The sequence below is a fragment of the Musca domestica genome, unplaced genomic scaffold (genome assembly GCF_030504385.1).
Source record: "Musca domestica strain aabys unplaced genomic scaffold, Musca_domestica.polishedcontigs.V.1.1 6, whole genome shotgun sequence".
Lineage (NCBI taxonomy): Eukaryota > Metazoa > Arthropoda > Insecta > Diptera > Muscidae > Musca > Musca domestica.
In genome coordinates this window covers 13,731,222-13,744,259 of record NW_026712363.1, presented here as the reverse complement: position 1 = coordinate 13,744,259, position 13,038 = coordinate 13,731,222, and the positions used below count along the sequence as shown (strand labels likewise).

Sequence of the window (13,038 nt, the reverse complement as noted above, 5' to 3'; positions counted from 1 at the left end):
AGGGAGGTACTTGTATATGGGGCCTATACGAAGACCTGGACCTGCATAGACAATTTTCCGTCACAGACAGGATTTTCCATTACGAACTCTAAATGCGTAATTTGAAAAAAAATTGGTGAATAAAGACGCTAAAATCACCAAAACACCGAATATAGGGAGGTACCGTCATATGGGGGCTATACGAATACGTGGACATGCACAGACAATTTTCTGTCATAGGCTGTAGTATCCATTTCGAACTTCAAATACTAAATTTGAAACTATTCGGGTGAATAGTGTCACTAAAATCACCGAAATACCGAATATCGGGAGGTACCGTTATATGGGGGCTATACGAAGACGTGGACCTGCACAGACAATTTTCTGTCTTGGACTGTAGTATCCGTTTCGAACTTCAAATACCAAATTTGAAATAGTTTCGTTGAATAGTGTCGCTAAAATCATCAAAATACCGAATATCGGGAGGTACCGTTATATGGGGACTATATGAAAACGTGGAAATACATGGCCCATTTACGAACATAACCTGCCTACTGTAAAAATAAATATGTACAAAATTTTAGCCTTGTATCTCAATTCGTTCCAAACATAGCGTGATTACAACAGGCAGACGGACATACAGATAGACAGACGGACAGACAGACAATTCGTTCCAAACATAGCGTGATTACAACAGACAGACGGACAGACAGACAGACGGAAATCGCTAAATCGACTTAGAATTTTACGCTGATCAAGAATATATATACTTTGTTGGTATACATGAGTATTTCGAGGAGTTACAAACGGAATGACAAAGTTAATATACCCTCCATAGTATGGTGGAGGGTATAAAAATACCGAATGTATACGAAGACGTCAACCTGCACAGACAATCTTTTATCGTAGGCTGTAGTATGCATTACGAACTTCAAATAACAATTTGAAACAATTCTGGCGAATAATGTCTCTAAAATCATCAACGTATCGAATATCGGGAAGTGCCTTTATATGGGGGCTGTACCAAAACGTGAACCTACATTGTCCATTTTCAATACCAAAAGTCCTGCTTCGTTCGGAAGCTAGAGTGATTGCCACAGACTGGCAGACGGATAGACGGACGGACATCGCTAAATCAACATAGAATTTTATGCTGATCAAGAATACATATTCTTTGCTGGGTCTCAAATGTATATTTCGAGGTGTTACAAACGGTATCATTATTTGTTATATAATATAAATCATTATTTTTTCCAACTCTTCTCAAGCTCGGTGCTGTATACCTATTTTGCAAATTATTGTTGCCCTCTCCATTTATAACGTTTTTGAAAAGAGGCTTAATAACCTAACCTAACGTAACTTTGACAATAAATTAATGCAATTTTAATATATTAGAGAACTCAATAGCAATGAAATGTCATCTCGCGATGCTAGCTTTTTTATATTATTTCTTCAATATCTATTTTAGAGTAGTCCAAAATATCGACACACATGTTTAATTTATAAAGCATACATTTTATATAAAGTAAAGTATAAATATAATTTAAGTATTATTAAATATGAAACGAAAATTAAAACAAAAACACTTGATATCTACCTACCATTTTTTGAGAATCCTGTACGGGATTTCTTGCCATTGCCGAAAATGTACACTTCGTGCAATGACCCGGATGCTATAATTTGGTTAAATTGAATTTAATTTGAACAAAATCATTACTACATTGATGTTGTTTAGAAGCAGTTACTGGCACTGCTGGCAACGGTGATGATGGGGATGATGAGGACATGGATGATATTGATGTTGTTGTTGTTGCTGTTGCTGTTGCTGTCGATGACGCTGTTGTTGTTGATGACGACGACGATGATGTTCTATTTAAAATAAATTGATGTTGTTCATCTTGATAATGTTGTTTCGAAGAATCTAAAATTAACGAAGGCATTGCCGGCTTAGAGTTGTTCAAATAATCCTTGAAAATACGACAGGGATTTGAATGTTGTAGATGATAATGCTGTTGTTGTTGCTGCTGGTATTGTGGTACAAGAGTTTCCTGTAGCAGAGGCATAAAAGTCGGCGGCTGATGAGTTTTAAATATATCACCGCCTTCTCTTATAAATTCGTAAGGATGCAGTCTTCTGGCAAAATTTGTAAATTGTTTGGGTCTCATTAAAATCTGCAAAGAAAACGAAATGTTGGGGAATAAAACAAAATGAGGCAAACAAATGTGTTAGGGTAAAAAAAAAAAGAAAAACGACAAGAAGAAGAATAAGAAGAAACACAAAGCACTGAAAACGTAAGGCGAAAATCATAGAAAAAGGATTCTGAGAAAGTGTTGCAACTTTCCTTTTGTCTTAGATAGAACTGCAATTTGTTATGAATTTTACATTTCTTTATTTGAATTTTTCAATTTTTTTCGGTTTTTAATCAGAATTTTTCCGTTTTTTGTTTCAATACACATTTTTTGTTGGTCCTTATCAAATAATATACACATTTAAAGAAAACAATATAATAAAGAGTTTTATACAGTCAAACATGGATAACAATCAATCACAATGGGTGATACAAGGTAATGTAAACATTTTTATAAAAACTCCATATTTTTATATTTATTTGACTTGATTTGCTTCATCGTAGCCTTGTTTGACTGTATATTCCAAATAGATTCAATAGATTTTTTTAAAAATACATACATTTAGGAAAAAATACACACACATACAACATTGAAAACAACATCAAGAGAACAACATCAATATTTATTAGGGTTTTCATTGGTTTTTGTTTTTTTCTTATAACAAAAATTGTTTTGTTTTTGGAATTTTGATTTTTCTTCACACATTTTCTTAATGAAAATCTTGTAAAATTACATTTAATCCTTTTTTTATTTGGCCAATTTATTTATTCGATTATTCGATTTTCATTGTTTATTGAATACAATTTGCTTTGATATTCCCACACAAACAGACAACAACATCGATATTTATAATAAAAGTAATCTTGTATTTGTTATGTAATAATAATAATAGTTTGTAATATGTAATATGGTTAGTAAAATATGCCAACAACAACAACATCAATATATCAAATACACTTAGAAAATATCCATGGCTCGCTGGCAAAAAATCTTTTTTTTTTTTTTTTCTTTTACTTCAAATTGAAAAAAAATAAATAAATACATAAAGGAAATATTATTAATAATTGACACACATCAATGTTTAGTACTTACCTTGGCTTTGGCAAATTTATTATTGAATTACATTTATATATTATATATTTTCAAAGCAATACAATTACAAATATATATTAATAATCGTGCAAGAAATATATACAATTTAAGACATGGTGGTACTACATCTAAAGAGTTGCAACCATATAATTTATAAATATATAAATGTGTAATTTATAAAATAAAATTTAAATTTATAAGAGATTGGATGAACCTGACGCTCTTTGCAACATGAACTAAGATTGGCTTCTGCGGAGACAATTTCACCTCCTGTGCCTAACCGACGGTGATTACTCTTACATAATTTCCTGCAATGATTTATATAAAGATATAAAGGACATATTAAGAAGATGCACAACCACTTCTGAGGTTCCCAATTATTATTTGCTAGTCTACATAATATCTAAAATGGGGTTGTAAAATTTGTAAAGAGTATGAAAATTAATCTTTTAATTCCAAATTTTCTCGTTGTATAAAAATGTATATATTTTTAATTTCGATCACTTGAGGAGTGGTATCCGATGGTTTCCAATTTACCTATATTGGTGTACATATCAATATTAGACAAGTTAAAAAACAGTAAGTTCGGCCGGGCCTAACTTTGAATACCCTCCACCATTTGGATTAAATTTGGAAATTTTCAAAAAATAAAAGTTTTAAAAATATTCTGTTTAAATTTTAAAAATACCGAATATAGCCGTTTTATTGGGGTCTATACGACGTGGACCTACAAAGGCATTGTTTGCCATAAGCCATTACCATATTTAAATTCGATAACTTGAAATATACGGTGAATAATGTAGCTAAAATCATCAAAATAACGTATATAGGGAGGTACCGTCATATCGAAGCTGTGTGAGGCTGTAGCATCCATTACGAAATTTAAATACGAAATCTCAAACAATATCGGTGGGTATTGTACCTAAACTCTTTAAAATACCGAATATAGGGATGTACTGATATATGGGGCCTATACGAAGACGTTGACCTGCACAGTAATTTTTCTGTCTTAGGCTGTACTATCCCTTTGGAACTTCAAATATCAAATTTGAAACAGTTCCGGTGAATAATGTCGCTAGAATCATCAAAATAGCGAATATAGGGAGATACAGTTATATGGGGAATATGGGGAGGTACAGTTGGGGAATATAGGGAGGTACAGTTATACGAAGTCGTGGACCTGCATAGACAATTTTCTCTCTTAGGCTGTAGTATCCATTACGAACTTCAAATACCAAATTTGTAACAATTCCGGTGAATAATGTCGATAAAATCATAAAAATACCGAATATATTATTATATATATAATATAATATATTATTTGGGGGCTATATGAAAACATGGACCTACATGGCCCATTTACGAACTTAACCTGCCTACTCAAAAAATAAACACGTGTGCAAAATTTTAGCCTTTTATCTCAATTCGTTCGAAAGATAGCGTGTTTAAAACAGACAGACGGACATCGCTAAATCGACTTAGAATTTTTTTTTAACGGAATGACAAAGTTAATAGAGGGTATAAAAAGTGAAGAATCTTGGCAACTAAAATCACAAACACGTTTTTCGTTAAAGAATGTCAGAAATAATAGAAACAAGTAAAAAGGCAGCTTTAAGAGCCTCCACACACCAGACCTTGGGTTAATAAAAATATTGTGATATGTGTAATCTGAAGATAATCAGACAAAATTTGGACCAAATCGCATGCTGTTTTCGAGAATTATCGTGCGCACCAGCCATACGGTTGGAACGACGAACATCGTTAGATCGACTTCAAATGTCCTGAATCGGATTGTGTCCAAAGAGACCTAGCGTCTAAAACCGTTATTTTTTGGCCGTATCAAAGGATGTATACCCTCTCTTGCCATGTGGCTTTATTTAATTTTTGATTTTTTGCAACAAGATCGAAAGCTTACTTATTTGAAATGTTTAATAATTTTTCAGTATTATGCATTAAAAACGGGACTCTTTGGACATATATCTAATACAATAAATAATAAATCACAGTTAAACGAAAGCTAATCTTATCACAGAACTATTTCTACATAATCGCAATTGAATATTTTCGTTTCGTTCTTTATTGACCCTCATGCAAAACGTTTTAACGTTCTAGCTTTTATGAATCATTCAATAGCACTATTTAACCTTTTAATACTATTCGTACCCTTAAATACGATTTTAAATGTTTCCGCAGAATTCATTATTTGAAAGTTATAAAAGTTATATTAACGTTCGTTGAATAATAACACCTTTTAATTTTTTACTTTCTAGAACCGATTGTTCAATAACACCACCTTATATTTGTATCAGTTAATCTTCATTTTTAACCAAAAATCTACTCAACTAGTGATCCGATGCATTTCTTCCGCGTTTTTGATCGATTCGGTAGAACAAAAATCCGCACAAATCCGGATTACCAAAGAGCTTCTAGAAGTTTTGAGTTTGATTTTTCCTTTATTTTATTTTAATACATTTTATAACATTGAGAAGAAAACAATATAGATAAATAGTCCTTTATGAAATTTGAGATAATCGGTCCAAATTTACATATAGCTTCTATATATATCCGCCCAATTTGTTTTTTACTGTGTCCAAAAAATGCAATGCTAGCCCGACTAGGGTGAAGCTTAGAACATGCTTCCAAACTATACCTAAAAAATTATATCATATTTTGTGAAAATCGTTTCAGATATTGTTACAGCTTCCATATTTATTTTTTTTCCGATTCGTTATAGTCCACCACAGCCGTAATATTCACTCCATTACAACGATATTCGATATACAGGGTGAGATAAAGAAAACTGCAACAATGTGGTTCTGAAGTATTTGGCGCGTGCTGAGCCCTATTGGACGGCGCTTGAGTTCTGGTGTCCAACCGAAGGTGCATATTTTCAGCTGACCTCTTTGGCAAGTAAACACGATCATTTTGTTTGTTTACAAAATGCTGGACAACGAATATTTTCTTATCGGAGATAACCAAATTCGGCAGTTCACCACTTTCGGCCAAGCGAAGCAACTCTTCAGCTCTTTTTAGTTTATTTTCTTTCCGTTGCAGTTCTTGCACTTATTGAAATTTCAATGGTTCATTTTTCAATATTTGCCGATTGTAACATTGCTATATGTTCAGCTCACGAGCCATTCGGCCACTGCGACGCGGGTTTCGATCAAGTCGCTTCTTTACTTTTCGAATCATTTCTGCTGATGTTACTGTTTTCTTCCGTCCACTTCCTTGGCGTTGAGCTACGCTGCCAGTATCACGGTAACGAACGATGGTACGAGACACAAACTATTTATTCACATTTAAAACCTGCAGTGCTCTAACGACAGCCACTTGTGCTTTTTCAGCCAAATACAAAGAAATTGCACTATCACGCTTGAATTCCACCACGAATAGCTTTTTTTCTGGAAAATTTTCACCAAAATGCTTTTGTACGCTTGTAAACTGCTGTCGGACGAGTGGCTTAGAAATGACAGCAGTCTGAAGTTGCAGTTTTTTCATCTCACCCTGTATCTCACTCTCAATGCCAACTATCCTAGATACAATACAAATTGTTTTACCAAATTTTGAAGCTTTACGTCAAATAATGTGGCCTGTATCGTGATTTCAACAAACAAACAGACTGATATTATTACGAGGGAGTAAAAATTCGTTCCAAATCCCAACATTTTTTATTTATATCACATTTCATAAAAGAATTTTGTAAAAATCGGCACTTTGAGTTTGAAATGTGTGCTAGCTGTAGAACCCATATAAAGGTACTTCCTGATAATCGGTATTTTGACGATTTAGATCACATTTTCTAACAGATTTACTTCTCGATATTCGATACTCTTTTCCACCCTTTTCAGGGGAATCGTTTAAAATGCGGTATGTTGAGTTTGTAATTAAGTCTGTCTTCTATATCAGAAGACTGCCGGAATATATTCATTATTTTTTTTTTATCGCTCACGAGGTACATCCATATCTTTGGTCTTTAGATGATTGTAGCCACATTTTTTACAGGTTTTCTTTTTAATTTGAAACTGGCAGTAGATAACTATAAGCTTTTACCAACTAATTTCAATGGCAAACTTCCATTTTTCCTAATATTCAAACCCGATTCTCTTCATTTTAAAACTTTTCTTTACCTAAGATATTAAAAGTTGAAGTCGGCCGAACTTAACGCGATTTTACTTGTTCAAATTTTAAATTTTTCTGCGAGAGGTATTCATTTTTAGAGTCATTGTACGTACCAGTCCGTCAGACAGACCCTAAGAGACTTGGAGTCTAACACATTTATTGGCGGGACAAATTTTGGCCACATTATAATCCATATCGGGTATGGCTGTAGCCATGAGACTTAGGCGTATAATTAATAAACATCCATCTTAAGGGCGAGAAAAAAATTTTCGACGTAAAAAACAGTATCCGGTTTTAGTTTTGTTATATGTTCAATACGTGTATATGAATTTAGCTACTTTTTACAGTCTAACACCTTTAAAGTTGTAAAACTGTTACTCGTCTATGTCTATGAAATTTTTAAGTTTCCCCAACAGGATGGACAACAAATCCAGCAAATCTATTATATTAAACGTCTTTTGCCTTCTTGCATTTACACGTAAAATGTTGTCATAATTAGAAAACATTGTTGCCGTAAACAGCAAGCTTATGGCCTGATTAGAGTTCTCTTCATAAGATAACAATTAATGACATTTTAATATCCGCAACAAACTAAACACCAACATTAAAACATTTTTACATAATAAACTTAAGTTGCAATCGCTGTTAGTTAGTTAGTCATAATTTACAATGTTTCTAAGTAGCATGAATACATCATTAAAACTGAAAAGAACTATGGACTATAAACTAGGGGATTGTAAGGGTTTTTATGTCTTGCACGGAAAAATGTTGATTGGATAATGGAAAGTTAACAAGACTTGCAATAAAATTTAATTTGTAAAGGTAGGAGGTGGCGTATAATGAATATTCTTCATACTTATTCATACCAGAGGGCTGCAACGAGTATGCAAAAATTCAAGCATACTCGGTTTCTTACATGATTTTTGTTGATGCAGTCGTTTAGTTTGATCTGAATGAAATGACCGTTTTCGCTTCTGATCGAATCGAACGCTCAGTTTGAATCACTTCACTCTCAATCAAACATGAGCGTTCGAGACGGTTTGATGTGTTCAGCAGCATGAGTTGATCGAACACATGAATGTAAATGAGCAATCATAACCGTGATTGTCTTCTTTGAATCGAGTTCGCTCAGCGTCATTGTTCATTCAACCATTTAATCAAGTTGGGACAGTTTATTTTGACTTTTTTTTTTGATATTTGAAATGGAAGAATATTGTGATAGTGCGACCGAAATTGTTGCAAGTAGAAACTACACAGGTGTAGGTAAACGAAAAGGTCGAAGTTTGTGAAAAATCTTGACCAATATTGTAAAATTAAAAAAAATATTTAAACATTTTTAGTTTTCTAAATACCAATGATGTGTTTCTTTATTAAAAAATTTAATTTTGTTTTTTTTCTAAATAAGTTACTGAAGTCTAGCATACCAAAAACCCAAATAAAATGAAAAATTGTATGCTTATTAAATATAATTTGTACCAATTTCTTTAAAGGGGACATCTTTTAGTTATGAAATCCTTAGTAAAATTACAATCATGATTTCGCTCAAATTCGAACATTTGTGTTTTAATCAAATCAAATCACTCACTTAACTAAGATAAATAAAACCGATCAGACTCATTATAGATGATCGACCCGTTATGAACAATTCATCATAAGTTCGTAAACAAATAACTCATGTGAGCTGTTTGATTGCGATCACAAAACTTCGATCAATACATGTTTGATCACAATTTTTTCGTTTGACTTGAGTGACTCGAGTGAACATGTTGCATCTGACCGACTGATTGAGCTTGATTGTATTTCCACTGTGTGTGATCAATCATACTCATTGCAGCCCTCTGATTCATACATGTAAACGAATATTCTTTATGCTTAACTAGTAACGAAAGACAAACGTCAGGCGGTGCCGATTTTGCGATGCCCAACACCACTACGTACAGGGTTGCCCATATTCAACGGACCCATGTTTTGTTATGCGACTTGTGTGCGGTGGAGCGCCGTCTTGTTGAAACCAGAACTGCCTCATACGCTTTCGACGAATAATTGGCATCACGAAATTGGTCATCATGTCGCGATAACGCTCCTGATTGATGGTAACAGCATGGCCATTTTCATTTTGGAAGAAAAACGGCCCAATGACCGTTTTCGCACTAACGTCGCACCAAACTGTGACTTTTCGTCCTGAAGAGGCACTTCTTGAATCTCCTGAGGATTTTCAGTGGCGTAAAAACGGCAATTTTGCTTATTTACGGTCCCTTAGAAGGCGCACTTCTCACATTTTTTAATGTTTTAAAAGCACGTTGAGTTTTCACAATTGACTTCTTCTGTTGAATGTAAATTTCAACTATTTCAGAGCGCTCGCGTTGCGTGTATTGGTTCATGGTAAAAATCTGCTTGGATTGACGCTTCAAACGCGGTATGTCATTAAGCGATGTGACATCTCTGCCAAAAGTTATGGCGTTGACAGATGGGTCCGTCGAATATGGGCAACTCTGTATATATACTGGAGTCATGTGTACCAAATAAGAGTTCCTATAGAGCGGTTTAAGTTTGAAAAAAGTTAAAACTAACTTCTAATAGTTATATATGGTAATAAATTTACAATAAACTTGACTGAGGTAAATTTATATTTTATAAGAATTCTTGAAGCAAATATCGTTGCTATGTATGCTATGACTTCCATAATACTTAAATATAAAATCGAATGGAACTACAATATTTTAGTCAATTGTGGTGTCTTTATTGCATTATTCGCATCAAATTAGAGGGAAATTATGGAAGATGTATCCAAATCAGAACCTATGTAGACAAAACTTGAAAAATATATTTATAAAATGTGTACAGGAAATTTAGTTAGAGTTTATAATACGGATTCGGTAGACTCTGCAAAAATTCTTACCATTTGGGCTAATATTAGAAATTTGGCCAAAGTACAGGGTGAGATGAAAAAACTGTAACAAACTTCAGACTGTTGTCATTTCTAAGCCACTCGTCCAACAGCTGTTCCAGTGACAGCTCATTATATTGTTTACAAGCGTACAAAAGCATTTTGATGAGAATTTTCCAGAAAAAAGTTATTCGTTATAGAATTTAAGCAGGATAGTGTGATTTCTTTATATTTGGCTGGAAAACTGCATAGCCACTTGTGGTTGTGGTCGTTAGAGCACTCCAGCATTTAAATGTGAATAAATCTTTTGTGTCTCGTACCATCGCTCGGTACCGTGATACTGGTAGCCTAGCCCGATGCCAAGGAAGTGGACGGAAGAAAACAACAACATCAGCAGAAATGGTTCGAAAAGTAAAGAAGCGACTTGATTGAAACCCGCGTCGCAGTGGCCGAAAAATGGCTCGTGCGCTGAACATATCGCAATATTCCATTGGGCAAATATTGAAAAATGAGCTCGGGGTAAAGTCATTGAAATTCCAAAAGGTGCAAGAACTTACACCGCATCGGACAGAAAATAGACTCAAAAGAGCTAAAGAGTTGCTTCACTTGGCCGAAAGTGGTGAACTGCCGAATTTGGCATTTGTTGTCGAGCAGTTTGTAAACAAACAAAATGATCGTATGCACTTGCCGAAGAGGCCAGCTAAAAATGTGCACCTTCGGTTGGCCACCAGAACTCAAGCGCCGGTCATGATGATGGTGTGGGCCGCCATAACAGCCGATGGTAGCCCTCCACTCGTATTAATCGACCGTGGCAAAAATTTTGACCTTGGACATTCCAATAGGACTCAGCACCATCTCACTCAGCACGCACCCCCCAGAATGGTTACAAAATGAGGTTCCTCGCTTCATTGCCAGCACACAATGGCCACCCAAATCTTCGGATACCGGATACCAATCCGTTGGACTATTGTATCTGAAGTATTTTGGAAAGCAAGGTTGGCACTAAAAAAATACCAAAGTGTCGATCACATTAAGCATGAGCTTCGCCGGGAATGGGCCAAAATACCGCAGAGCAACATTCGGGCAGCGTGTGACGGTTTCGTTGGCAGTTTGAATCCCATAATTCGTGCCAAAGGTGACCAAATCGAACAAATCTAAACTTATTGTAAAATTTGATGCTATTTCCGACATTTTTGCTTCCATTCAATAATACGTAAAAAAGTAAAAATTATGGCGTTTGACTTTGTTGCAGTTTTTTCACCTGTAAACTTGAAATATATCTTATATCCAAATCTCAACCGATATCGAAAAAATTGAAAAAATTATCGTTGTCATGTAGTGTACATTACGGTCAAGATTTAATATACTTCCCTCTAGGCTGAATCTTGTCTCATGTGCCAAATTCCATTCTATTTGGACCAATGTAACATATTTGGTGGATATTTAAATAAAAATCGGTTGAAAATATATATGAGAGTTAAATCTAAACTTTGACCGATTATTACCAATTTCCATAGGGTACATACCTATGCCAAAAAAATTATTTATACAGAACTTCATCTTGATCAGACAATTAGTGCGACCTTTTCATTGTTTACAAACATACATGGACCGACAGACGGCTGTGCATAAATCGACTCAGAATTTGGTTCTATGATAATCAAAAAGAACTCGTTTACTTTTGTCCGTTACCAAACAATTGCACAAAGTATTACATTGACCACCTTGTGGTGTAGGATATAAAAAGCTGCTATATTCGGCCCGGTGTGGAAAAAAAGTAAACAAGTTAAAAAGCAGTAAGTTCGACCGGGCCGAACTTTAAATGCCCTCCACCATTTGGAACGAATATGGACATTTTCAAAAAATAAAATCCTTTAAAAATTCTATTAAAATATTAAAAATACTGTATTCGGTTATATTGGGGTCTATAAGACGTGGACCTTTATAGGCTTAGTTAGCCATAAGCCATTACCATATTCAAATTCGAAACTTGAAATAAACTGTGAATAATGTAGCTAAAATCATCAAAACACCGTATATAGGGAGGTATCGTTATATCTTAGCTATACGGAGACCTGGACCTGCATCCATTACGAACTTCAAATACGACATCTCAAACAATTTCGGTGAGAATTGTACCTAAAATCGTCAAAATACCGAATATAAGGAGGTACTGATATATGGGGCCTATACGAAGACCTGGACCTGCATAGGCTATTTTCTTGCACTGACTGCAGTTCCCATTGCGATCTCTAAATAAGTAATTTGAAACTGAGTAATGTCGCTAAAATCATCAAAATACCGAATATCGGGAGGTTCCGTTAAATGGGGGTCATACGAAGACGTCTAAGGCTGTAGTATCCCTTTGAACTTCAGATACCAAATTTGAAACCATTCCGGTGAATAATGTCGCTAAAATCATCAAAATATCGAATGTCGGGAGGTACCGTTATATGGGGGCTATACGAAGACGTCTAAGGCTGTAGTATCCCTTTGATCTTCAGATACCAAATTTGAAACCATTCCGGTGAATAATGTCGCTAGAAGCACCAAAATACCGAATATGGGGAGGTATCGTTATGTGGGGGCTACATGAAAACGTTGCCCATTTACAAACGTAACCTGCCTACTGGCAAAATAAACATGTCAATTTGTTCGAAAGATAGCGTGCTTACAACAGACAGACGGACATCCCGACTTAGAATTTTATGCTGATCAGGAATATATATATATATATATATATATATATATATATATATATATATATATATATATATATATATATATATATATATATATATATATATATATATTTTGTTGGGTCTGACATGA

The 13,038-nt window shown here is 34.5% G+C and overlaps 1 protein-coding gene across 1 annotated transcript in view; it reads right to left on the bottom strand.

The window, feature by feature from the left end:
* Positions 1–1,468: 1,468 nt before the first annotated feature.
* Positions 1,469–13,038, bottom strand: part of LOC109611688 (uncharacterized) — a 400,312-nt gene continuing 388,742 nt past the window's right edge. Inside the window, exon 4 of the mRNA XM_059129259.1 lies at positions 1,469–2,150. Coding sequence (XP_058985242.1) covers positions 1,653–2,150 — 498 coding nt within the window. The 3' untranslated portion in view covers positions 1,469–1,652. The remainder of the gene's footprint in view (positions 2,151–13,038) is intronic.